Source organism: Hyla sarda, chromosome 1 (genome assembly GCF_029499605.1).
Source record: "Hyla sarda isolate aHylSar1 chromosome 1, aHylSar1.hap1, whole genome shotgun sequence".
NCBI classification, from domain to species: domain Eukaryota; kingdom Metazoa; phylum Chordata; class Amphibia; order Anura; family Hylidae; genus Hyla; species Hyla sarda.
This window is the reverse complement of record NC_079189.1, coordinates 343,311,780-343,338,938: the sequence shown is the minus strand read 5'-3', so window position 1 is coordinate 343,338,938 and position 27,159 is coordinate 343,311,780. Positions and strand designations below refer to the sequence as shown.

The 27,159-nt window shown below is 43.8% G+C and overlaps 1 protein-coding gene across 3 annotated transcripts in view; it reads right to left on the bottom strand.

Annotated features, from left to right (window-relative positions):
- Positions 1 to 27,159, bottom strand: part of TEK (TEK receptor tyrosine kinase) — a 134,380-nt gene that overhangs the window by 38,365 nt on the left and 68,856 nt on the right. For all 3 annotated transcript variants that reach the window (XM_056520815.1, XM_056520822.1, XM_056520830.1), the window contains exons 9-14: positions 26,441 to 26,585; positions 20,715 to 20,876; positions 12,090 to 12,230; positions 4,835 to 5,122; positions 4,025 to 4,321; positions 600 to 757 (exon numbers count right to left, since the gene is read on the bottom strand). In XM_056520815.1, the coding sequence (XP_056376790.1) occupies positions 600 to 757; positions 4,025 to 4,321; positions 4,835 to 5,122; positions 12,090 to 12,230; positions 20,715 to 20,876; positions 26,441 to 26,585 (1,191 nt within the window). The remainder of the gene's footprint in view (positions 1 to 599; positions 758 to 4,024; positions 4,322 to 4,834; positions 5,123 to 12,089; positions 12,231 to 20,714; positions 20,877 to 26,440; positions 26,586 to 27,159) is intronic.

The window sequence follows — 27,159 nt, the reverse complement described above, 5'->3', positions numbered from 1 at the left end:
CGTTTAGAGCATCGGGTGCAGCGCCGGAGGCTTGTGATGTCATGGCCATGCCCGCTCGTGTTGCCCCTCAATGCAAGTCTATGGGAGGGGGTGTGACAGCCGTAATGCCCCCTCCCATACACTTGCATTGAGGGGGCATGGCCGTGACGTCACGAGCTCCGTGCACCGGATGTCTGGGGTGCCACAGCCTTTGGATAGGGGAGAAGATGTCTAAGGGCGGAGTACCCCTTTAAGTTTCTGGATGCCCCAGAGATAGTGGTGTAGTTGTTTCCAATCTGATACAGTGTTCCCTGCATCCACTTCTGTCTGTATTGGTAACTATTCAGAGCATTAAATATCTTTTAAGTGTATAGTAACTAATCCAGAAATACAAGCTGTGTCGGACTACAGGAATTATACTTTTTTATGCTACTTACAGTTACATTAATTATTGTTGCAAAAGTAATCATTATGAGCTGAAAATACAGTATGTTTCAGCTTATGTCAATATAACAATATCTTTTTCAGGAAAATTAAAATCGATGGTTTAAAAATGTAAATTTTTAGCACTTTTATACATTAGTATTAATGATGCACAATATAAACATCAGAAAACCTACCACTCCATTCTGGAAAGCTTGCGCCATTCTGTGCTGGAAATTGGCACGTTTCAGTTGAAGCATTATAAGAAATGCCAGTAAAATAGTTAGGCAGGTCATGCCAGCGGAGCCTAAAATAGCAATGAGGAGCATATTGTTGTCTTTTGATTCATAACCCCCTAAAAGAGAGCAGAAAGGATCAAGCAATTATAGGGCAGCTTTCACATTTTGATATCATATATGTAGATATAGTGTAGAATATTATAAAGATGCTAAATGTAAATTCTCTAGAATGGCTATTTTAATAATATAGGGTTGTCATGTCCTTTACATTGCATAATTCCTATCTAATTAGAATCAAGCTAAGAAAAAACCCTGCACAAATTTACAATGAAATACATTTCCGCCTATTCATAGAGTATAGAATTATACTAGTTTGAAATATATTCGGCTTTATTGATAAGCCGAAACGTCGCTTACACAGATGAGTGAATAAACCACTACTTTGATGTGATCTTGGAGTGCCGCTTCCACTTCTTTGAGTATATATATATATATATATATATATGTACTACCTCATGTCATTTGCTAAAATTGTGCTGAGAAGCAACAGATTAACATATTACATGTGAATTTGCGGCCATGTCTTTCTTTTTAACTGTGCGGTAATTGGGAAAATTTTACCAAGTCAATGGGGTTTATTTACTACCGTGATCCTGACTCTTTTTTGACGGGTTTTGCGCCCAAATTGTGTCGCATGGAATTTGCGACCAAAACAAACAAAACCCTCCATTTTACAAGAAAACCCCCGAAATGGGGGCGTGGTCACCGGAGAAAGTGGGCGTTGTCCTGCCAAAAGGGGCATGTCCCAGACAGTATTGAAAAATCCCAACAAATTTACTAAGGTTTCCAAAGAAAATGTGGCTGATTTGAGCTGAGGAAAACCCTACACATCAGGGCATGGGTAAAAAAAGCAATATGTAGGGAAAAGTGCAAAATGTAGGGAAACCTTAGTAAATACTGTGGGAAAATACCTGACGGGAATCAAAACCCACAAAGAAAACTACACTCCACTCTTGGTAAATGAACCCCAATATGTCAGTTACTCAAGGTGAATAATGTTCAGACTTGGTGGACCAAAAATTTGTACATGCACTAAACATTGGAAATAAAACTCACTGTAAAACATTTCGGCCCACGTATTTGTTGATTTAAAATGACATACCGCAGAGCTAAAACTTCCTGAAGGCATCATACTCAAAAGCTTTTTATTACAGAAAAAACAAACACTGCAAATCATGTGTAGAAAATGTAACAATTTCCTGAACTTAGTGTGTGAATCCAGCCTTATAACAGTTTAGATAGCAGGACAAATGCTGAGATGGTACCCTGAGTAAATCCCACCCTTGTCTTGATCTATTCATGCAACAATTGTCTTCTATCTTTGTGTCTGGAGGCCAAGATCATGACTAACCATTTAAAGGGAAATTGACAAAGGGAGAGGGATAAGCAGTGCTCCTAGAATAAAGCCACACCCCGAAGCACCCAAATAAGTAGTTTGCATATTGAATAAAACACACAGTTCTCAGGAAGGCACAATCCCAAAGTTAAAAGAAAGGTATCATTATATACAGTGTAACATGCTCTTTTGGGTAATACTAGCGCTTCTTTAGTGATGAGGTTAGCAAGTTCCAACTTTAATGTAGACATCTGAGCCCAGATTTATTACAGAATAAAAAGATAAGGTGTCACTTTTACCAAAAAAGTGCACTGCGTAGAAACGAAAGCCACCAAAAGTTACAAAATTGCTCTTTTTTTAAATTTCACCCCACAAATAATTTTCTTTTTGTTTCACTGCAGATTATGTTATAAAATGATTGATGTCATTACAAAGTATAATTGGTGACACAAAAAACAAGCCCTTATATGGGTCTGTAGGTGCAAAATTGAAAGAGTTAGGATTTTTAGGAGGGGAGGAGGAAAGAACGAAAATGCAAAAACGAACATTTGCTGGGTCCTTAAGGGGTTAAGGCAGATTGATATGATCATTGATATTTAAAGGGATCCTGTTATTCTTATATGATTAGGCTTTACTGCAGTAATGAACTAAAATAACATTTATTTTATATCATAGAAATTAAAGGGGTACTCCGGTGGAAACAATTTTTTTAGGTCTTTATAAGTCAACTGGTGCCAGAATTTACAGATTTGTAAATTACTTCTATAAAGAAAATCTTTACCCTTCCAGTACTTTTTAGCAGCTGTAAGCTACAGAGAAAATTCTGTTCTTTTTTTATTTCTTTTTTGTCTTGTCCACAGCGCTCTCTGCTGACACCTCTGTCCGTGTCAGGAATTGTCCAGAGCACCATAGGTTGCAATGGGGATTTTCTCCTGCTCTGGACAGTTCCTGATACGAACATCAGGTGTCAGCAGAGAGAAGCGTGGACAAGACAAAAAAGAAATTAAAAAATAACAGAATTTCCTCTGTAATCAGCCCGCAAGATTTGCGGACCAAGGCAACAATACCTCCAAAGGGCACTTCACCTGGATTCTTGTATAAAGGAGGAAATCCAATAAACGGGGGCTGAGCCGGACTTGAAGAAAGTAAAAGGTTCTTTATTCAAAGTATAGCGATGGGACTACGCGTTTTGAGGGGTGGGACCCCCTCTTCGTCAGGTCCAATGATGTTATATATGTTATGTTGCATACGATGGGGCCACTCGGGTCCCCATCGCCGTACCCCGTATTTGGTGAAAGGTGTCACCATTGTGTTACTAATTTCGCTGTCTTTTTCTGCTTAAATATGACGTCTCCCATGTCTGTAACATCATTGGACCTGACAAAGAGTGGGTCCCACCCCTCGAAACGCGTAGTCCCAGCGCTATACTTTGAATAAAGAACCTTTTACTTTCTTCAAGTCCGGCTCAGCCCCCGTTTATTGGATTTCCTCCTTTATACAAGAATCCAGGTGAAGCGCCCTTTGGAGCTATTGTTCCCTTGGTCCGCAAATCTTGCGGGCTGATTCCAGTTGTTCCTGCATCGACGGAAGTTCACCTCCGGACGAGATAAACTCCCGGCTGCACCCCGGACACCTGCCCGTCATACAGGGCGATACGCTACAGTAGATGTTGTACTCTAAGTACAACATCAAAAGGTGAGCACCCACTCCCTACCTGTTCTTTTCCAATTTGAATATACTTACGGCACTTAGGTGCGCACCTTTGTCTGTCTTTTTTTCCTTTATCACAAGAATTTCCTCTGTAGCATACAGCTGATAAAAAGTACTGGAAGGGTAAAGATTTTTTATAATAGAAGTCATTTACAAATCTGTTTAACTTTCTGGCACCAGTTCATAAAAAAAAAAAAAAATGGACTAAGGCTTAGGTATTGCAATTTTTTCCTGACATATGAAAACCTTAATATTAATATATAAAATGATGACTTACCCGTCATTTCCTTGCGTGTTTTTACATCTCGGACAGGATTGTTAAGGCTTTGTCCTATATTGTTCTCAGTGCATAACTCAATCAGATATGGAGAGTTGGCTTCAAGTCCTTTGAGCTGATACTGAGTGATTGTAATATTTCTGATCTTTATGTCATGATTATACTCTGTGTCCCCAAATATCTTATAACGGATAATAACAGTAGAAATCGAGTGTCCCTCCTCAACTGCCCAGGTGACAATTACTGAGGAATCCGTGACGTTAAGCACTTTGATTTGTGTCGGTGGTGGTGGAACTTCTGTAAATATTATTGGATGAATAAAGCATTAAATTCACTATCCTCTATTTGTTAGATATGGCAATTACCTTTATGATATTAAAAAAAGAATACATAGAGCTAATCATAAAAGGGTTTAATGCCAGTTCATTGGCCTCTCCCCCCAAAGGTATGATTACTAAATACATAGGCCCCAAATTATAAATCTGCCTAAAACCAAAATTGGCTGGTTTTGTCCATAACAATCAATTACAGTCCAGCTTTCATTTTACCAGAGTGTATTAAGATGTGGAAGCTGAACTGTGATTGGTTGTCATGGACAAAGCCACACACCTTTGGTTTCAGAAGGACTGATAAATTTGGGCCACAGCCCATAGAGATTAGAATATTTTTTGATGTCAAAACAGGAACAACCAGTAAACTCAAGTATTGATAAGAAGTGTGGTTAAAATCTGTTACATTTTTACAATGCTTCTATATATTCTGCTCCAACTGTAATAGGCTAGAATTTCTGTACGGATTTTTTTTACTTACGGTCACTGTATGTCCATGCAAAAATTGGCTCACTCCATTCTCCCTGTGACTTGGTGTTCACTCTTACTTTGCACTGGTATAATGTCTTTGGTTTGAGGTTATCTATTATAATTCCAGTGCCATTTCCAGGAGTTGTTTTGTAAATTGCGGTGTCAATGGCGTTTGGACTGTAGCATTCTGCTTCATACATATGTTCTTCTCCTGAATCTTCCTCATTTGGTAACCAAGTCAGGTTTAGAGATGTTTGACTGCTCGGTGTCAGGTTGATCACTTTTGGGGGAGGAAGGCCTAGAAAAAAGTAAGACACAAGCAGTATTGGGCATTGGTTAATAGTGTAATCACCAAGTAGACTATATATATGTGTGTACACACAGTATATCCATAGCTCAAGTGTATGCCATTAAGTTCTGTTAACATTAGAGCCAAGGTTTTTGTTTCGAATTAAGCTATGACAGCTCCTGTTATGTCCAATGCATTTTTAAATTTTCCATTATTGAGGTATGTTGTGTTTTTGCTATTTTTGAAAGTAAGAAAAACACTACAGACTGTACCATTCTTACTATCAATTATAACAGAAAGGTCAAAGAAAATCCCAATTGCAAACCTAATTGCAAATGTCAATTCAGCAAAGAACTGCATTTAAGAAGACTAATGTGGAAATCTGGACAAAGTTCTGCAGAAAACGTGTCTTTGTCATATAAAACATCAAATCTCCCCGTGCTCCACTCTCTTCTAGTATTGCTTACTGGATCAGGTCAGCAGACTCAAGTGTCCTAACTAGACTTTAGTGACATGTAATAAAAGGCATCAGAACTGTCACGATGCCGGCTGGCAGGTAGTGGATCCTCTGTGCCAGAGAGGGATTGGCGTGGACCGTGCTAGTGGATCGGTTCTAAGTCACTACTGGTTTTCACCAGAGCCCGCCGCAAAGCGGGATGGACTTGCTGCGGCGGTAGTGACCAGGTCGTATCCACTAGCAACGGCTCAACCTCTCTGACTGCTGAAGATAGGCGCGGTACAAGGGAGTAGACAGAAGCAAGGTTGGACGTAGCAGAAGGTCGGGGCAGGCAGCAAGGATCGTAGTCAGGGGCAACGGCAGGAGGTCTGGAACACAGGCTAGGAACACACAAGGAAACGCTTTCACTGGCACAATGGCAACAAGATCCGGCGAGGGAGTGCAGGGGAAGTGAGGTATAAATAAGGAGTGCACAGGTGAACACACTAATTAGAACCACTGCGCCAATCAGCGGCGCAGTGGCCCTTTAAATCGCAAAGACCCGGCGCGCGCGCGCCCTAGGGAGCGGGGCCACGCGCGCCGGGACAGGACCGACGGAGAGCGAGTCAGGTACAGGAGCCGGGGTGCGCATCGCGAGCGGGCGCCACCCGCATCGCGAATCGCATCCCGGCTGGAGGCGGTATCGCAGCGCCCCGGGTCAGTGGATCTGACCGGAGCGCTGCAGTAACGAGAGTGTAGCGAGCGCTCCGGGGAGGAGCGGGGACCCGGAGCGCTCGGCGTAACAGTACCCCCCCCCTTGGGTCTCCCCCTCTTCTTGGAGCCTGAGAACCTGAGGAGCAGACTTTTGTCTAGAATATTGTCCTCAGGTTCCCAGGATCTCTCTTCTGGACCACAACCCTCCCAATCAACTAAAAAAAAGGTTTTCCCTCTGACCTTCTTGGATGCCAGAATCTCTTTGACGGAGAAGATGTCCGAGGAGCCGGAAACAGGAGTGGGGGAAACAAGTTTGGGAGAGAAACGGTTGATGATAAGTGGTTTAAGAAGAGAAACGTGAAAGGCATTAGGAATACGAAGAGAAGGAGGAAGAAGAAGTTTGTAAGAGACAGGATTAATCTGGCACAAAATTTTGAAAGGACCAAGATAGCGTGGTCCCAACTTGTAGCTAGGGACACGGAAGCGGACATATTTAGCGGAGAGCCATACCTTGTCTCCAGGAGAAAAAATGGGAGGAGCTCTTCTTTTCTTATCAGCAAACTTCTTCATGCGTGATGAAGCCTGTAAGAGAGAATTTTGGGTCTCTCTCCATATGATGGACAGATCACGAGAAATTTCATCCACAGCGGGCAGACCAGAGGGCAAGGGGGTAGGGAGGGGAGGAAGAGGGTGACGGCCGTACACCACGAAAAATGGGGATTTGGAGGAAGATTTAGAGACTCTGAAGTTATACGAGAATTCGGCCCATGGTAGAAGATCTGCCCAATCATCCTGGCGGGAGGAAACAAAATGTCGTAAATAATCACCCAAGACCTGGTTAATTCTTTCTACTTGTCCATTGGATTGAGGATGATATGCAGAAGAAAAGTTTAATTTAATCTTGAGTTGTTTACAGAGAGCCCTCCAGAATTTTGACACGAATTGGACGCCTCTATCCGAGACGATCTGCGTGGGCAACCCGTGAAGACGAAAAATGTGTACAAAAAATTGTTTAGCCAACTGAGGCGCTGAAGGAAGACCAGGAAGAGGGATGAAATGTGCCATTTTGGAGAATCGATCAACGACCACCCAAACAACAGTGTTGCCACGGGATGGGGGTAAGTCTGTAATAAAATCCATACCAATCAGAGACCAAGGTTGTTCGGGGACAGGCAGAGGATGAAGAAAACCAGCGGGCTTCTGGCGAGGAGTCTTATCCCGGGCACAGACAGTGCAGGCTCGCACAAAGTCCACGACATCCGTCTCCAGAGTCGGCCACCAATAGAAGCGAGAGATGAGTTGCACAGATTTCTTGATGCCTGCATGACCTGCGAGATGGGAGGAGTGACCCCACTTGAGGACTTGCGGAGAGAGTTCAACTTCCGAGGCATCCGAGGAACGAGAGAGAGCATCGGCCCTAATGTTCTTATCGGCAGGCCGAAAGTGAATTTCAAAATTAAATCGGGCAAAGAACAGAGACCACCTGGCCTGGCGAGGATTCAGCCGTTGGGCAGACTGGAGATAGGAGAGGTTCTTGTGATCGGTGTAAATAATAACTGGAAATCTTGATCCCTCCAGCAGATGCCTCCATTCCTCAAGTGCTAATTTAATGGCTAGAAGCTCTCGATCCCCGATGGAGTAGTTCCTCTCCGCCGGAGAGAAGGTCCTAGAAAAAAAACCACAAGTAACAGCATGCCCGGAAGAATTTTTTTGTAGAAGGACCGCTCCAGCTCCTACTGAGGAGGCATCAACCTCCAATAGGAAGGGTTTAGATGGGTCAGGTCTGGAGAGCACGGGAGCCGAAGAAAAGGCAGACTTGAGCCGTTTAAAGGCGTCTTCCGCTTGGGGAGGCCATGACTTGGGATTGGCATTTTTTTTGGTTAAAGCCACGATAGGAGCCACAACGGTAGAAAAATGTGGAATAAATTGCCTGTAATAATTGGCGAACCCCAAAAAACGTTGGATAGCACGGAGTCCAGAGGGGCGTGGCCAATCTAAGACGGCAGAGAGTTTGTCTGGATCCATTTGTAGTCCCTGGCCAGAGACCAAGTATCCTAGGAAAGGAAGAGATAAGCATTCAAACAGACATTTCTCTATCTTGGCATAAAGTTGATTGTCACGAAGTCTCTGAAGAACCATACGGACATGCTGGCGGTGTTCTTCTAGATTGGCAGAAAAAATCAGGATATCGTCCAGATATACAACAACACAGGAGTATAAGAGATCACGAAAAATGTCATTAACAAAGTCTTGGAAGACGGCAGGGGCGTTGCACAGGCCAAAGGGCATGACCAGATACTCAAAGTGTCCATCTCTAGTGTTAAATGCCGTTTTCCATTCATCCCCCTCTCTGATGCGGATGAGATTATAAGCACCTCTTAAGTCCAGTTTGGTAAAGATGTGAGCACCTTGGAGGCGATCAAAGAGTTCAGAGATGAGAGGTAGGGGGTAGCGGTTCTTTACCGTGATTTTATTAAGACCGCGGTAGTCGATGCAAGGACGTAGAGAGCCATCTTTTTTGGACACAAAGAAAAATCCGGCTCCGGCAGGAGAGGAGGATTTACGGATAAAGCCCTTTTTTAAATTTTCCTGGATGTACTCAGACATAGCAAGAGTCTCTGGGGCGGACAGAGGATAAATTCTGCCCCGGGGTGGAGTAGTGCCCGGGAGGAGGTCAATAGGACAATCATAAGGCCTGTGAGGAGGTAGAGTCTCAGCTTGTTTTTTGCAAAAAACATCCGCAAAGTCCATATAGGCCTTAGGGAGACCGGTTACAGGGGGAACCACAGAGTCACGGCAAGGGGTACTGGGAACCGGTTTTAGGCAGTCCTTGAAACAAGAGGGCCCCCAACTCTTGATCTCCCCAGTGGACCAATCCAGGGTTGGGGAATGGAGTTGAAGCCAGGGTAGTCCAAGGAGAATTTCGGAAGTGCAATTGGGGAGGACCAAAAATTCAATTTTCTCGTGATGAGGTCCGATGCACATTAGAAGGGGCTCCGTGCGGAAACGTATGGTACAGTCCAATCTTTCATTGTTTACACAATTGATGTAGAGGGGTCTGGCGAGACTGGTCACCGGGATGTTGAACCTGTTGACGAGAGAGGCCAAAATAAAATTTCCTGCAGATCCGGAATCCAAGAAGGCCATAGTAGAGAAGGAGAAGGCAGAGGCAGATATCCGCACAGGCACAGTAAGACGTGGAGAAGCAGAGTTGACATCAAGGCCTGTCTCACCTTTGTGCGGAGTCAGCGTACGTCTTTCCAGGCGGGGAGGACGGATAGGACAATCCTTCAGGAAGTGTTCGGTACTGGCACAGTACAGGCAGAGATTCTCCATGCGGCGTCGTGTCCTCTCTTGAGGTGTCAGGCGAGACCGGTCGACCTGCATAGCCTCCACGGCGGGAGGCACAGGAACGGATTGCAGGGGACCAGAGGAGAGAGGAGCCGGGGAGAAAAAACGCCTCGTGCGAACAAAGTCCATATCCTGGCGGAGCTCCTGACGCCTTTCGGAAAAACGCATGTCAATGCGAGTGGCAAGATGAATGAGTTCATGTAGGTTAGCAGGGATTTCTCGTGCGGCCAGAACATCTTTAATGTTGCTGGATAGGCCTTTTTTAAAGGTCGCGCAGAGGGCCTCATTATTCCAGGATAGTTCTGAAGCAAGAGTACGGAATTGTACGGCGTACTCGCCAACGGAAGAATTACCCTGGACCAGGTTCAACAGGGCAGTCTCAGCAGAAGAGGCTCGGGCAGGTTCCTCAAAGACACTTCGAATTTCCGAGAAGAAGGAGTGTATAGAGGCAGTGACGGGGTCATTGCGGTCCCAGAGCGGTGTGGCCCATGACAGAGCTTTTCCAGACAGAAGGCTGACTACGAAAGCCACCTTAGACCTTTCAGTAGGAAACTGGTCCGACATCATCTCCAAGTGCAGGGAACATTGGGAAAGAAAGCCACGGCAGAATTTAGAGTCCCCATCAAATTTATCCGGCAAGGATAGTCGTAGACCAGAAGCGGCCACTCGCTGCGGAGGAGGTGCAGGAGCTGGCGGAGGAGATGATTGCTGAAGCTGTGGTAGTAGCTGCTGTAGCATCACGGTCAGTTGAGACAGCTGTTGGCCTTGTTGCGCTATCTGTTGTGACTGCTGGGCGACCACCGTGGTGAGGTCGGCGACAACTGGCAGAGGAACTTCAGCGGGATCCATGGCCGGATCTACTGTCACGATGCCGGCTGGCAGGTAGTGGATCCTCTGTGCCAGAGAGGGATTGGCGTGGACCGTGCTAGTGGATCGGTTCTAAGTCACTACTGGTTTTCACCAGAGCCCGCCGCAAAGCGGGATGGAGTTGCTGCGGCGGTAGTGACCAGGTCGTATCCACTAGCAACGGCTCAACCTCTCTGACTGCTGAAGATAGGCGCGGTACAAGGGAGTAGACAGAAGCAAGGTCGGACGTAGCAGAAGGTCGGGGCAGGCAGCAAGGATCGTAGTCAGGGGCAACGGCAGGAGGTCTGGAACACAGGCTAGGAACACACAAGGAAACGCTTTCACTGGCACAATGGCAACAAGATCCGGCGAGGGAGTGCAGGGGAAGTGAGGTATAAATAAGGAGTGCACAGGTGAACACACTAATTAGAACCACTGCGCCAATCAGCGGCGCAGTGGCCCTTTAAATCGCAAAGACCCGGCGCGCACGCGCCCTAGGGAGCGGGGCCGCGCGCGCCGGGACAGGACCGACGGAGAGCGAGTCAGGTACGGGAGCCGGGGTGCGCATCGCGAGCGGGCGCCACCCGCATCGCGAATCGCATCCCGGCTGGAGGCGGTATCGCAGCGCCCCGGGTCAGTGGATCTGACCGGAGCGCTGCAGTAACGAGAGTGTAGCGAGCGCTCCGGGGAGGAGCGGGGACCCGGAGCGCTCGGCGTAACAAGAACAGTCTATGGATGCAGTTTGGACTTTTGTTAACTTAATTTCCCAATGGCTCCTGCTGTACGGGTCTTAGCACTGGCAAATTTGGGCAAAAATGTCTTGGCTGGTTAGTTATAATTCTTATATTCAGCCCTAGTCCTTGTATGAATTATTAACCTCTCACGGAAGGGTCACACAGTAGTCTTTACCATTGAATTAATACTATCTAAAGCTAGGTATTGTGACAAAAAACTGTAGAGGCAGTCTGTATGCTATTTCTGGTTTCCATTAAATATGTTAACCTGCTGTAGATTGTGCTGGTGGACATGCATGTGAATTGAGTAGGTTTGCCTCCTGCCCCGGGGCTGGTTACTCTGAACAGTGCCTACTATAGTCATGCACAGTAGTTTAATACCCACTTAGAGAAAACAAATAGAGGATTACAAGATGGCTACCCTCCCGCAATATCAAGAAGCCCAGAATCTACCTGCTGTAAAAACCCTGTTTGGTTTAAGATTATTGATGTTCCTGCTAATATCTGATAAGATTGTCAGACTAGAACACACATACAAAATAAATCATATATCATGGTTCCTGGCTTCCTCGTGTGCAAATGCTGTACTGTGATGTGCCACAACAACAAAAAACTAAGGCTGTTTTAATGTGGAAGAAGGTGCTTATACAGCAAACATAAGTGTGATGGACTGTAAGATTGCTTGCCAGCCAGGATGTAGGTTGCAATAGAAAAAGAAAATCGGGAAGTTGCTTTATTTAGCCTTTACTTAACTTTACAAGCCTAATTTTTTTTTTTTTTTTTAAAGATCCTTTGATGAGAAAGCCCTTATAAAAAGGGGAAAAAGAGACAGTATGTGCACAAAATTATCATTAATGGCACTTTGTCGGAAACTATACCATGCCCTGTGATTTACCAAATGCTTCTGTGGTGAAGATACTTTCTGGACCTGGATGTCCCACTCCTCCTTCTCCTTTCCTTCCCAACTGAACACAAACCTTGTATTCGGTCCTTGGCTCCAGGTTTTCAAGTTTCACAATTTTATAATTCACAGGTACTGAAAATAAAACAAAGGCGAGTCAATGTTAATAATATGAATTGGGCAAACAACGCAAACATAATTAAAATAACATCATTAAAATGGGGGAACAGTAAATTGTGAAGAGCCTTGAACTACAGTGCTAACCTGAGAAAGTGTTTGTTTTACCCCATAACCATGTTTTGTGTTATACTTATTCTAATAAATTGGCAGTTACTTTTAACATATGGAAACATTCTAAAGGCTATACGTAAGTGCAGCTCACATTCTTAAAGGAGTTATCCAGAAATAGAAAAACATATATGTATATATATATATATATATATATATATATATATATATATATATATATATTATTTTTTTTTTTTTTTATTATTATTATTATTTTATAAATACACTCCCTGTCTGTCTCCAGGTTGGGAGTGGTTCTGCAGCTCAGTTCCATTCAAGTGAAAACAGCCAAGTTGTAATACCACACCAAATTTGAGGACAGATGTGCAGCTGTTTCTGAAATAAGTTAGCTTTGGTTTTCTATTCCTGGATAACCCCTTTATCAAACTGGGGGGAGCCAAGGTTAACCAACAGGGGCCACATGCCCAATATGCCTGGAATATTACCAAAAGTAGTAGTATACAAAAAGGAATTCTGTCCTCTAGGTCTCCTTTAGTGTGCTGAATATGGTCATGGAGTTGTATGCATTAAAATATATATATATATATATATATATATATATATATATATATATAGTCATGGCCGTAATTTTTGGTACCCCTGAGATTTTTCAAGAAAATTAAGTATTTCTCACAGAAAAGGATTGCAGTAACACATGTTGTGCTATACAAACAAGCAAAAAGAAAAATAGCCAGCACAACAACCTAATCCACGGGTGCACACTGCTATGGCAGATACAGAGTATACAAAAAAAGAGGATTGCAGCAGCACACATTTGGTCAAAAAAATTGAGGCTCTTAGCGCACTTTTTGATTAAAACGTGTTGTGCTATACACATATTTATTCCCTTTGTGTGTATTGGAACTAAACCAAAAAAGGGAGGAAAAAAGCAAATTGGACATAATGTCACACCAAGCTCCAAAAATTGGCTGGACAAAATTATTGGCACCCTTTCAAAATTGTGGAAAATTTAAATTGTTTCCAGCATGTGATGCTCCTTTAAACTCACCTGGGGCAAGTAACAGGTGTGGGCAATATAAAAATCCCACCTTAAAGCAGATAAAAAGGAGAGAAGTTCACTTAGTCTTTGCATTGTGTGTCTGTGTGCCACAGTAAGCATGGACAACAAAAAGAGAAGAGAACTGTCTGAGGACTTGAGAACCAAAATTGTGCAAAAATATCAACAATCTCAAGGTTACAAGTCCATCTCCAGAGATCTAGATTTGCCTTTGTCCACAGTGTGCAACATTATCAAGAAGTTATTTTTTTTTTTTAAACTGTAGTCTTTATTGGTTTTTAACAAAAAGAAAAACAAACATGCACATAATAGTAGGGGAAACATACCCCATAATCAAGAAATACAAATTCAGCAAGCAAAAATTAAGTCTTCAGTGAAACATCAGTACAATGAAGGTGAAGTGCCAACAGACATAAAAATCGTTACCAGAAGGCATAAAAGGAGAGAGGGGAAGACCAGGGGAAGGAAGGGATGGGAAGGGGGTGACGACAACAACAAGTAATATCGAAGAAGGGAGACGCCAACAAAACAGGTCTAGGAGTAACAGAAAAGAAAGAGTAGAAGAAAGGGAAGGAAGGTCCGAAGCCTAGAACACTTAGGGGGACTGTCTATCAGTATATCTATCCCATGGGTCCCACACGGAGAAAAACTGAGGAATGGTGTTTATTCAGAGAGGCTGTAAGAAACTCTAGGGATCTAATTTCATGGACCCTGGCCACCAACTCACCCTCAGCCGGAGGAGAAGACTGTTTCCAATATTTCGCTATAAGAGTCTTAGCCGCCAGGACAACGTGTTTAAACGGTCGTTTGGTCAGAGACCTGGTGGACAACTGTAACAGATAGACCAGGGGGTCTAAGAGCACCTCAACCCCCAACACCTCCCGAACCATTAGCCAAAATGGGATGATCTGCGAACAGGACCAGAAAATGTGATAGACGTCACCCAGTCCCACCCCACATCTCCAGGAGGGATATCAGGATTGATATTGATAACAGGAAATGCCGAAGTTGCATATAGTGGGTCAGTTCAGAGGCAGCGAGATCCCATCGAGACTTCAGATCATCAAAAGTCAAGAGAGCACGAGTCAGAGGGCTCACCACATCAGCCCAGCAAAACAGCCCCCGCGAACCCCATTCCAGGACTATAGGGGAGGTGCTACCAGGAGGGAAATCAGGGCGATATAGGAAAGACTGCATTGGGGAGAAGGGGGAGAGGAGCTGGAACCATCTAGAGCAGTATGCCCAAGCGTATTTGGAGAAGGACATAGGGCCCAAAAGTGGGGGTGTGGGGGAGGAGAGCGGAAAGGACCAAAAAAAGGAGTTAGGGTGAATAGGAGCCAGCCATAGCTTCTCGATTTCCATCCATTTGCAATAGGCCAAATGGGTGGACCATGCTGCAAGATGACGCAAGTGTGCTGCCCAATAATACCATTATCAAGAAGTTTGCAACCCATGGCACTGTAGCTGATCTCCCTGGGCATGGATGGAAGAGAAAAATTTATGAAAGGTGTCAATGCAGGATAGTCCAGATGGCGGCTAAGCAGACCCAAACAAGTTCCAAAGATATTCAAGCTGTCCTACAGGCTCAGGGAGCATCAGTGCCAGGGCGAACTATGCATTGACATTTAAATGAAATGAAACGCTATGGCAGGAGACCCTGGAGGACCCCACTGCTGACACAAAGAACTAAAAAGCAAGACTACATTTTGCAAAAATTAACTTGATTAAGCCAAAATCCTTCTGGGAAAACATATTGTGGACAGATGAGACCAAGCTAGAGCTTTTTGGTAAAGCTCATTATTCTACTGTTTACCGAAAATGGAATGAGGCCTACAAAGAAAAGAACAGAGTACCTACAGTGAAATATGGTGGAGGTTCAATGATACTTTGGGGTTGTTTTGCTGCCTCTGGCACTGTGTGCAGGGCATCATGAAATCTGAGGATTACCAATGGATTTTGGACCGCATTGTACAGCCCAGTGTCAGAAAGCTGGGTTTGCGTGGCAACAAAGCAGTGGAGAGTTCTGAAGTGGCCAGCAATCAGCCCAGATCTAAATCCCACTGAACACCTGTTGAGAGATCTTAAAATTGCTGTTGCTGTTCCAATAAGAGAGACCTGGAGAAGTTTGCATTCTGGCTGAGAGGTGTCAGAAGCTTGATGGTTATAGGAAGCGACTGATTTCAATAATTTTTTCCAAAGGGTATGCAACCAAATATTAAGTTAAGGGTGCCAATAATTTTATCCAGCCCATTTTTGGAGTTTGGTGTGACATTATGTCCAATTAGCTTTTTTTCCTAACTTTTTTGGTTTAGTTCCAATACACACAAAGGGAATAAACATGTGTGTAGCAAAATATGTGTTACTGCAATCCATTTCTGTGAGAAATTCTTTGTTTTCTTCAAAAATTTAAGGGGTGCCGACATTTATGGCCATGACTTATATATATATATATATTCCCTTTAGTCTCAGTGTGAGAGTCTTGCTCTCACACTTACCCTCTATGGCTCTAACCACCTGACAGCTACTGAAGAAAGGAGTAGAACTCTTGAAACATGTCTAGCTTAACTTTGAGACCTGTGTTTTTCCACCTCCAATATCTCTACAAAGTTTCTACGTACATTGCTGATTGAACAGGAAAAACGTGCGGTCCAAACATGAGTAGAATTCTGAAATATTTACACCAGGAAGAAGTCTGCAACAATCCGACCTTTATTTCCCCTGGTGCACCAGTGCTGGTGGCCTACCAGCTGGCAAGGGCTGCAAATGGAGGTTAAAGTCACAGAGGGTAAGTGTGAAAGCAAAGTGGGACATCGCCCATCGGACTTGTGAAAGGTGCACAGCACCATACTTAGTGCTCTACAGGAGTTAACTACAAGATCTCCATAGGAGATAAGAAAAGCAGTACATAGAACCGACAGACATCTGCTTTATACAAGGGATCTCACCATTGGAACGGACTAAACATTACTATACAGATTCATTCCTTGCAGTATTTTCCTTACAGGATTGGACATTGAATAATAAGAGTGGTCTCTATAAGAGATATATAATTGTTAAATAGGACACTGAAGTAATAAGCGCTATATCTGTATTTTACTTCCAAATGTGGAGGTATCAAGATTCCACATAGATCAACCTTAGCCAACTATAAGTTGAGGAACAAGCTGAGGAATTATTGTCTCGATTGAAACGTAGAAGTTATCCCAAGACAGTTTGCGAGCAGGCTAAGAAAAAAATCAGTAAAATGCCCAGACAAGATCTATTAATGGGCTCAAACAAAGTAAAGGAGGAGACTGAAGAATGTGCAGTGTTCTCCTTTAAAAACACTAATATGAATAACACATTGAGAAAGGCTATATTAAGCCACTGGCACATACTTCAAACAGATGTTGACCTCCACTCTATCACAAACAACCCCCCGATAATCACGTATAGAAAAAATGTGACTATACATGATTACATAAAAAGATGTTCTAAAAAAAAACATGATGAAAAAAGATTGGCTGACCGACACTAGACCGATGTCTAGTAAATATAAGGCCCTTACTGTAAATATAATATGGAAGCAAAATCCATTAAATTAGGGGGCTATGAAATTCAAGTTAGGCAGTTTATTACATGTAGAACAGATCATATAGTGTACGCATTGGTATGTGAGTGCAGTCATTTTTATATAGGCAAGACAATCCGCCCCCTATTTCACAGGGTTAGGGAACATATCCATTCCTTAAAAACAAAAAAGGGATCAACCTGATTCATAGAACACATGCTTACAGTTCATAATGGAGACCCGAAAGATGTGAAATTTGCTGGACTAGAAAGAGTTGAACAGATGCAGGGGAGAAAAAATTAAGATCACATTCTGTTGAGTAAAGAAGCCAGGTGGATCATTCGTTGCAATGCAACAGGACCCCTAGGGCTAAAAGATTATTATGAGCTCGAAGCTTTGCTATGATAAATTTTGATTCCCCCAGCATCTGTATCGCTCATATGAGTTCAAAACCCTGTTGCCGCTTGTTCAGATTGGTTTTAAAGAAAAGACACGTTTTTCGGACCGTCGCCCACCCGCGTGTGTTCCATCTTACCACCTCCCTGCGATGTATTTCCAGCCATAAAAAGCAATAAAGAATTTCTGCACAAATTATCTTGTGTCCGAGGTGAGTGCTCCAAGACGCTTTTCACCTTTGTTGAGACGTGTATCCTTGTTATTTTTGAGAAGCACCACAGACACACACAGTTTAAAGTGGGACCTCATGCTGCCTGTTCTACTGACAGGAGAGCCCTCCAAGGAAGAGAGAGACAAGATAGTGCCAGGTTATTGTTTTCCTTGTTGGACTGCTTAGCCAACTATTGATTGCACTTCATAGGACTGAACCTCAGCATAAGTGCATTGTATTAAAGGTGAACCACGATATATGGTCAATTACTTTTTAGATTTCTTCCTTAATATATCTATCTATTTATATATACACATATGTCTTAATTAATTGTTTTATAATACATAATACATGAGTAGATACTGAGTAGAACTCGGTGTGTCTATGTGTATATACCTTTTTTTTTTTAAATGTAATATACATATTTTATCTAGTTCATTTAGGCTGCATTCACATCACATTTTGTAGTTACGGTGACCGGAAGCGGCTGGGAAATGTGAAAACCGGGCACTCCCTTATCCCAGCTGGACCTGGCCTGCTTCTCATTCATTTGAATGAGCCGACTGGAGTCAGATGGCAACACTGGTTGGCTCATTTTTGCTCCATATACAGTTTGCTGACCAGACTGAAAACCATAGCATACCACGGTTTTCAGTCAAGTCACAAATCCTGATACAGTGATTTCTGTCAGTTCATTTAAAAGAATAAGATGCCGGTTCGGTTGGGATGCGGGAGCACCCGGTTTTCACATTTCCCAGATCCGGTCCTCGTAACTACAAAACATGATGTGAATGCAGCCTTACTGATTATTTTAAGGGGGAATACTAGCCGAATAACTTTAGTGAGACTAAAGGGATATATATATATATATATATATATATATATATATATATATATATATATTTCATTTTATACACACAACTACATCACCATATTCATTACACTGAAGAAGACCCAGAGGACTCATTTTCTCTGTATACTTTCAACATAAGGCGTTTGTCTCAGAGTATCTTTTATTTAGGAAACCTAACCATTGTGCTGACAGAATAGGCTCCTTTTCTGCTGGTGAAGAGGATCTGACATCCTGCAAGTATTTTCTGACCAGTCGCAGGTAGTGTGGGGGTGCTTGCAACAGTATTGGTGTTTGCGCACAAGGCTTTTTTGGATGTGATGCTCCCAACATAACATAACAAGGTGAGGATTTTTTGACTGGGTTAAAGGAATTAAATTCATTATGTGGTGGCCCAGTAGGGGAGGTGTTACCCCATACCCTTGTTGCCCTGTCCGGTAGCCTCCCTTCAGTGTCCTCTGGGCTCCCTTGTACTTGTTTCCCCCCCCCCGAACATATGTTCTGCATTGTAATGTATTATAAAATGTCTTGTTGCTTTAAGAGTTGTACCATGTGATATGTCATGTGATTTTTACCTGTGACCAGGTGACCCCAAGAGTGACCTATGGGCTCCCTGCTAGTCTCCCCCATATAAGCCCTAGGTGGAGCTAGCTCTCTCTCTTTTGCTCTTCCCTCTTTGGAGATAAGTCTTTGCTGATGTCAGTCGTGCCACTGCCTAGTGTGTGTGTCCAGAGTGTTGGAGGCCTCAAAGTCAAGTCCTGCAGCCATCATCAAATGCAAGTGTGGTGTCCCAGTACTGGACTCGGTCCCGTACTTTTGTCGTAAGTCCCCAAAGTCAGAGTTCCTCCATGCTGGTAGGGCTTTCTTGGTGGGTTAACCCCTAGTTGCCTCCTAATGTCATTAAAAATGTATATATTTAATATATCTTAGTATAGTGTAATTAATGTACAGGACCTTAGATCATGTGATCACTAATAATTGTGTTATGCTAAGGTTTAAGGACCTTTGGGTCATGTGATTAGGTCATGTGATGTAACCATAATGCTTTGTGCTAGGACTGACAGGTTTTGGGACCAATAAGCTTTGATCCTGCCCCTTCTGTATATAAGGGCGCTGCATCCAATAATCTCTCTCTTAGTTCCTGGTTGCAAAGCAAGCAACAGCTCTTTCCCTTGGGATCTCAAAGTAAGCAGATCTGTTATCGCAGTGACAAGACAATCTAGGCCTGAAGCCTACCACTTCAGCACCTTGTTAAACCGTGAGTAAAATAGCTCAAATCTCATCAATCCTACGTGACTACTGAACCTAAGCATACCCTAAATTCAGTGGAACAGCGTAGAAAAAGAATCAAAGCTTATTTACTACAAAGTCCCAGCCAACCTGTGAGGAGCCTAAGTCCTGGTCCTCTGTAAAGACTATTTGTTATTCATCCTGCATGAAATCTGCAGTAAAGTTGTTTCAAGTTTATTACAATTCCGGCTGTGGACAATCCTTTATTCCTCCCTATCGTTCTTGGGACGGGTGGCGGTAGGACATATATATCTAGAGGAAGCCCACACCCTGGCATCACGACAATCAAGGGTTAATGCTAATCCCTGCAACACTACTCTGCATCACCCCTGTTCACTCTACATCCCCCAAGCTCACCACACAAGTAAGCTACAGTCGGATAGCTTTGTCAGTCCTTAGTCAAGTCAAGTCAGTCCCTGTCAAGTCAGCGTGGCCTGCATTACATTGTCCACTCCTACTACAAGTCCCAGGAAGCCCTTAAGGTCTCTGAGTCACTGGTCACCTCCGTGGGCCCTGGCTGAACTGTATAGACTTTACCATCTGTCTACCCTCAGTAAAGGTACTGTTATCCTTAACTTGGCGTCGGAGTCATTATTGCCCCCCTGCCTAGCCCAGGATCTAGTGGTACACCGTCAGGTGGTATCGAGGATAAACCACGCCCTGGTGTCATGAATACAAGGGGTTAATGCCATCTGCCCAGGATAACAACATCTGCCCTCATCACACCCCGTTACCACAGTTGTTTTAGCAAATTAGGAAATCACTTTATGGACTGTGAAAATATTTTTTGCCCTAGAGAGGTATTCTGGCACCATACACTTGTTTGAAAATGGGCATTTTCTATGGAGATGACTTATAACAAAGAAAAGGAAGCAGCAGTAACTGGAAGCCATTAGACTGAGAGCTGCATCCTGAGTCCATTTTCATGCAATTTTATGGTTTAATGGTTTATGTTCATGTAATTTTGTGAATTCAATGTAAAACAGTAAAATATTTTAGGCCACATAAATTCTTACCACTTAAGGTGACCCATCCAGTTGATTTCTTTGAAGGTTTATACAATACAGTTGTAGTTACAATAGGACCATCCCCTCCATAAGAGTCAGCGTTAACATGTATGTGAAGATAGTTGGGTCCACTTTTATTTAACATTGGACCATATTTAGGATATGGGGCAACTGAACATGAAAACAAAAGAAATTATAAGTTATTTAGCACTAAAAACAAGAAAAATCATGTTAACTTATGATGTAAACAGCAGCATGACCACAAGAAAGGGTATCGCTTACATTTGGCATCTACAAGATCTTTGGGTGACTGCCTCCTCAACTGCATCTGTATCCTGAGGATGCTGATGCAGTTGGGTAGAATGGCGGAACAGAGAGCTGTCTGTTCCCTTCTTCACAATGCAATCATATAAGCTGCAGGCACTTCAGGCACTATGAGACTCTAGGTCATGATCTCGGCACAATGATATGGCGTCGTGGGGCCTGCCCTGGGATGCAGTACAAGCATCTCATAGGCTGCAGAACATTGCTGCCTTAGTATCTTAATTTTTGTACTTTCAATATTTTTTGCTGTTTCATTGTATGTATCCTGTATTTCCAGTATCCGCTGCCTTACTGCCTATATTACATGAGCTGATAATATTATTTATGATTCTTGTAAAGGCTTCTATTTAACTACCTTTTTTGCAGACAGGAACATAGGATTGTATATACTGTATTGATACTGATAATATCTTCTAAGTAGGGTTTGTAACCCATTATATATATTTACTACAGTGACACCCACATTGTTATTCCACTGGGGTGCTCAGGATATTTGTTGTAGACCTGTTGTGACCACTGGTAACAGATTAAAATAGCTAGTCAGACTTGAAACATCTATCATCTGCTATTGTGGCTATTATTGTATATGGAGATTTAACTGGTGATCCCCACCGTTTGTTTTTTAACCTGTCTTGTGTCATGTATGTTTTTATGGGTTGGGAACCAATGGGTTGTCTTGCATTAATAAATTATGTCTAATAAAATTTGCATTATCTATTCATAAATTTTATGTATATCATTTATGTAGACACCAAGGTTTTTTTTTTTCATGTTGTAGGTTGTTCATAGGCTGCAGGCCTGAAGAGAGAGAGAGAGAGCAGCATTGTGGGAGCAGGATAGGTTAGATTTTTTATTTTTATTTGACCAAAATACATTACTAGGGAACACTAAGGAGACTAAGGAGAAATATCACTAATTTGGGGGCAATAAGGGGAATTATCACTAAATCAGGGCAATAAGGAGGCATTATCACTAAATAGGGGGCAATAAGGAAGCATTCTCACTATTTGGGAGCAATGAGGGGGCATATCACTAAATGGTCATGTAGGAGGCATTATCACTTATAAGGCACATAACTAGGCAATAAGGGAGCATTATCACAAAGTAGAATTACTATGATTCCAGGCACTGTTCTACAGTAACTGGTATTATGCATAATTCTTTAAGTGTCATTATAGAACATTTTCATCGGTTAAGGTCTGAGTGTTCACACTTAAACGAGCGGTGTCTGTGTAAGGGGGCAGTCCCATAGACTTACATGGGAATTTCCAGGTCACATGACACATGACACAGAGCAATGTTAAGCATGCACTTTTCCTGGCTCATTCTACTGTTCAGTTGAGATTTGAGTATTCTATGACATCAAAGTGTTTCTACGACATATCAAACTTTTGCTATATTATGACAGTGCTGATTTAATTTATCATTTATGCGGGCATCAATTAAAACATATTGTAATACATTCATACAAGATAAGTAAAAATAACAACAAATCTGTATAAGTTAAAGGGTTGAAGGACCTATGGTGACCTCTCACCTCCAGCATTACTGATGCTCCTAACAGTGTGAGGAGGATAGGAATTGGGGAAGTGCTGCTTTCAGTGGGGAATTGTATGGAAGAATACTACTACCAGTGGAGGAAAGGTGGGATGGGATACAGCTGTCAAGAGGCAAAGGGTCTGTTATAGTGCTGATTTTACTGCAAGAGGGGGAGAAATAGAGAGAATGCTGATGCTGCCAATGGTGCAATGGTAAGAAATGGAAGAATGAGATTGACATTATTAGAAGAGGTGCTAAGATGGACAAGGCTTCTGTCAATGAGGGAAGGGGTAGGATGAGGGACAATGCTTCTGTCAATGGATGAAGGGTTGGGAAGGTGGACAATGCTTCATTCAATAGGGGAAGGGGTGGAAAGGGAGACAATGCTTTTGTCAATGGGAGGAGTGGTAAGAAGGGGGCAATGTTTCTGTCAATAGGGGAAGGGGGACAATGTTTCTGTCAATAGGGGATGTTTTGGTCAATAGGGGAAGGGAGACAAAGTTTCTGTCAATAGGGGAAGAGGTGGGAAGGGTGACAATGTTTTTGTCAATAGGGAAGGGGTGGGACAATGTTTCTGTCAATAGGGGGAAGGGATGGGAAGGGGAACAATGTTTCTGTCAATAGGGGATGTTTCGCTCAATAGGGGAAGGGGGACAATGTTTCTGTCAAAAGGGGAAGGGGTGGGAGGGACAGTGTTTCTGTCAAAGGGGAAGAGGTGGGAAGGGGGACAATGTTTCTGTCAAAAGGGGAAGGGGTGGGAAGGGGACAATGTTTCTGTCAAAAGGGGAAGGGGTGGGAAAGGGTGGGAAGGGGGATGATATTTCTGTCAAAAGGGGAAGGGGGACAATGTTTCTGTCAAGGGGGAAGGGGAGGAAAGGGGAGGGAAGGGGGGGAATGTTTCTATCAAAATGGGAAGGGGTGGGAAGGGGACAATGTTTCTGTCAAAAGGGGAAGGGGTGGGAAGGGGGATGATATTTCTGTCAAAAGGGGAAGGGGGACAACGTTTCTGTCAAAAGGGGAAGTGCTGGGAGGGGAACAATGTTTCTATCAAAGGGGAAGGGGTGGGAAGGGGGACAATGTTTCTGTCAAAGGGGAAGGGGTGGGAAGGGGGACAATGTTTCTGTCAATAGGGGAAGGGGTGGGAAGGGGGAAATATAGGATGGGGGACAATGTTTCTGTCAAAATGGGAAGTGGTGGGAAGGGGGAGAATGTTTCTGTCAAAGGGGAAGGGGTGGGAAGGGGGACAATGTTTCTGTCAAAGGGGAAGGGGTGAGAAGGGGGACAATGTTTCTGTCAATAGGGGAAGGGGTGGGAAGGGGGAAATAGAGGAAGGGGGACAATGTTTCTGTCAAAATGGGAAGTGGTGGGAAGGGGGACAATGTTTTTGTCAAAAGGGGAACAATGTTTCTGTCAAAAGGGGAAGGGGTGGGAAGGGGGACGATGTTTCTGTCAAAAGGGGAAGGGGTGGGAAAGGGTGGGAAGGGGGATGATATTTCTGTCAAAAGGGGAAGGGGGACAATGTTTCTGTCAAAAGGGGAAGGGGTGGGGGGGGACAGTGTTTCTGTCAAAGGGGAAGGGGTGGGAAGGGGGACAATGTTTCTGTCAAAAGGGGAAGGGGTGGGAAGGGGACAATGTTTCTGTCAAAAGGGGAAGGGGTGGGAAAGGGTGGGAAGGGGGATGATATTTCTGTCAAAAGGGGAAGGGGGACAATGTTTCTGTCAAGGGGGAAGGGGAGGAAAGGGGAGGGAAGGGGGACAATGTTTCTATCAAAAGGGGAAGGGGTGGGAAGGGGACAATGTTTCTTTCAAAAGGGGAAGGGGTGGGAAGGTGGATGATATTTCTGTCAAAAGGCGAAGGGGGACAACGCTTCTGTCAAAAGGGGAAGTGCTGGGAGGGGAACAATGTTTCTGTCAAAGGGGAAGGGGTGGGAAGGGGGACAATGTTTCTGTCAATAGGGGAAGGGGTGGGAACGGGGAAATATAGGATGGGGGACAATGTTTCTGTCAAAATGGGAAGTGGTGGGAAGGGGGAGAATGTTTCTGTCAAAGGGGAAGGGGTGGGAAGGGGGACAATGTTTCTGTCAAAGGGGAAGGGGTGGGAAGGGGGACAATGTTTCTGTCAATAGGGGAAGGGGTGGGAAGGGGGACAATGTTTCTGTCAAAATGGGAAGTGGTGGGAAGGGGGACAATGTTTTTGTCAAAAGGGGAAGGGGTGGGAAGGGGAACAATGTTTCTGTCAAAAGGGGAAGGAGTGGGAAGGGGGGCGATGTTTCTGTCAAAAGGGGAAGGGGTGGGAAGGGGGACAATGTTTCTGTCAAAAGAGGAAGGGATAGGAAGGGGGACAATTTCTGTCAAAAGGGGAAGGGGTGGGAAGGGGGACAATATTTCTGTCAATAGGGGAAGGGGTGGGAAGGGGGACAATGTTTCTGTCAAATGGGAAGGGGTGGGAAGGGGGACAATGTTTCTGTCAAAAGAGGAAGGGATAGGAAGGGGGACAATTTCTGTCAAAAGGGGAAGGGGTGGGAAGGGGGACAATATTTCTGTCAATAGGGGAAGGGGTGGGAAGGGGGACAATGTTTCTGTCAAATGGGAAGGGGTGGGAAGGGGAACAATGTTTCTGTCAAAGGGGAAGGGGGACAATGTTTCTGTCAAAGGGGAAGGGGTGGGAAGGGGAACAATGTTTCTGTCAAAGGGGAAGGGGTAGGTGGGAAGGGGGACAATGTTTCTGTCAAAGGGGAAGGGGTGGGAAGGGGGACAATGTTTCTGTCAAAGGGGAAGGGGTGGGAAGGGAACAATGTTTCTGTCAAAGGGGAAGGGGTGGATGGGAAGGGGGACAATGTTTCTGACAAAGGGGAAGGGTTGGGAAGGGGGACAATTTTTCTGTCAAAGGGGAAGGGGTGGGATGGGGACAATGTTTCTGTCAAAGGGGAAGGGGGACAATGTTTCTGTCTATAGGGCAGGGGTGGGAAGGGGGTCATTGTTTCTGTCAAAAGGGGAAAGGGTGGGAAGGGGGATATAGGGGAAGGGGGACAATGTTTTTGTCAAAAGGGGAAGTGGTGGGAAGGGGGACAATGTTTCTGTGAGTGGGGGAAGGGGACAATGCTTCTGTCAGTGGGGAAGGGGACAATATTTCTGTCAGTGGGGGAAGGGGTGGGAAGGAGGACAATGCTTCTGTCAGTGGGGGAAGGGGACAATGCTTCTGTCAGCGGGAAGGGGAGAATATTTCTGTCAGTGGGGGAAGGGGTGGGAAGAAGGACAATGCTTCTGTCAGTGGAGGAAGGGGACAATGCTTATGTCAGTGGGGGAAGGGGACAATGTTTCTGTCAGTGGGGGAAGGGGTGGGAAGGAGGACAATGCTTCTGTCAGTGGAGGAAGGGGACAATGCTTATGTCAGTGGGGGAAGGGGACAATGTTTTTGTCAGTGGGGGAAGGGGTGGGAAGGAGGACAATGCTTCTGTCAATCAGGAAAGTGGTAAGAAGGGAGACAATGCTTCTGTCGGTGAGGGAAAGGGGGAGGAAAAGGGAAAATGCTGCAGCTAGCTGAGTTGCATTGTGACATGTGATGCTTTTAGGGTGAGACATTTTCCAGATGTTTTGCCAGATCTTAATGCCATGCTGAATTTTTGAAAAAAATGCCACCCACCTCCAAAAAAGGCAGTAAAATTTCCAAAAATCTAAAGAAGGCTTTTTACTATATAGATTTTAATGTAATATTGGGCAACAACATTTTAAACAAAAACAACAAAAAACACAATCAAACACAATAACCACCACTACAACTACAGGAAAACACTATTTGTGAAAGCGCAGCTTTGTCCATCTTAGTAACTGAGTACAGCACCTTTTTACTCTGCATCTTTAAATGATCCCTACCTTTCACATAGATGTGCACATGCTGCTCATCTGTTCCTGCTTCAGTCTTCACACTGTAAATCCACCAACCTGAAAACCTAGGTACAATCTTTCCGACTGAAAACTGGGCAATGGTGTGCTGATCGATTTCAGTGGTTGACACAGCCTATAAAAGACATGTATATGGGCCAATACAATGGAAGTATTTAGTACTTGGAATACTAGAAAATGCATCAACATAATCACAGACAATTTTTGTAATAGATATGAAGTTGAATATGAAGCAAGAATGTGTCTGCCACATTTTTCCTGTCTTTTTCATGGTCAGCAATTCTCAGTTTGGAGCTGTAGTCTAGTTTGTCAGAAATATACACTAAATTATTTTCAAAACCACTGTGTGCCATGTTAGTCTAGACTTTATAATATATATAAATTCCCAACGGTAGCTCACATAGCTCCCTAGATATTAGCAAACAACCATACAGAAACTCTGTCAAATTGGTCCTTTTTGTCTATTAATATTTCTGAATAGTGGCACTAGGCTGGTACAAAATAATAGACACATAAGATGCAATGGTTTTTAGTAGCAATAGTGGGCATCTACTGGTTAGCAGTAATTGGGGACCTACTGGTTAGCAGTAAATGGGGACCTACTGGTTAGCAGTACATGGGGACCTACTGGTTAGCAGTAAATGGGGACCTACTGGTTAGCAGTAAATGGGGACCTACTGGTTAGCAGT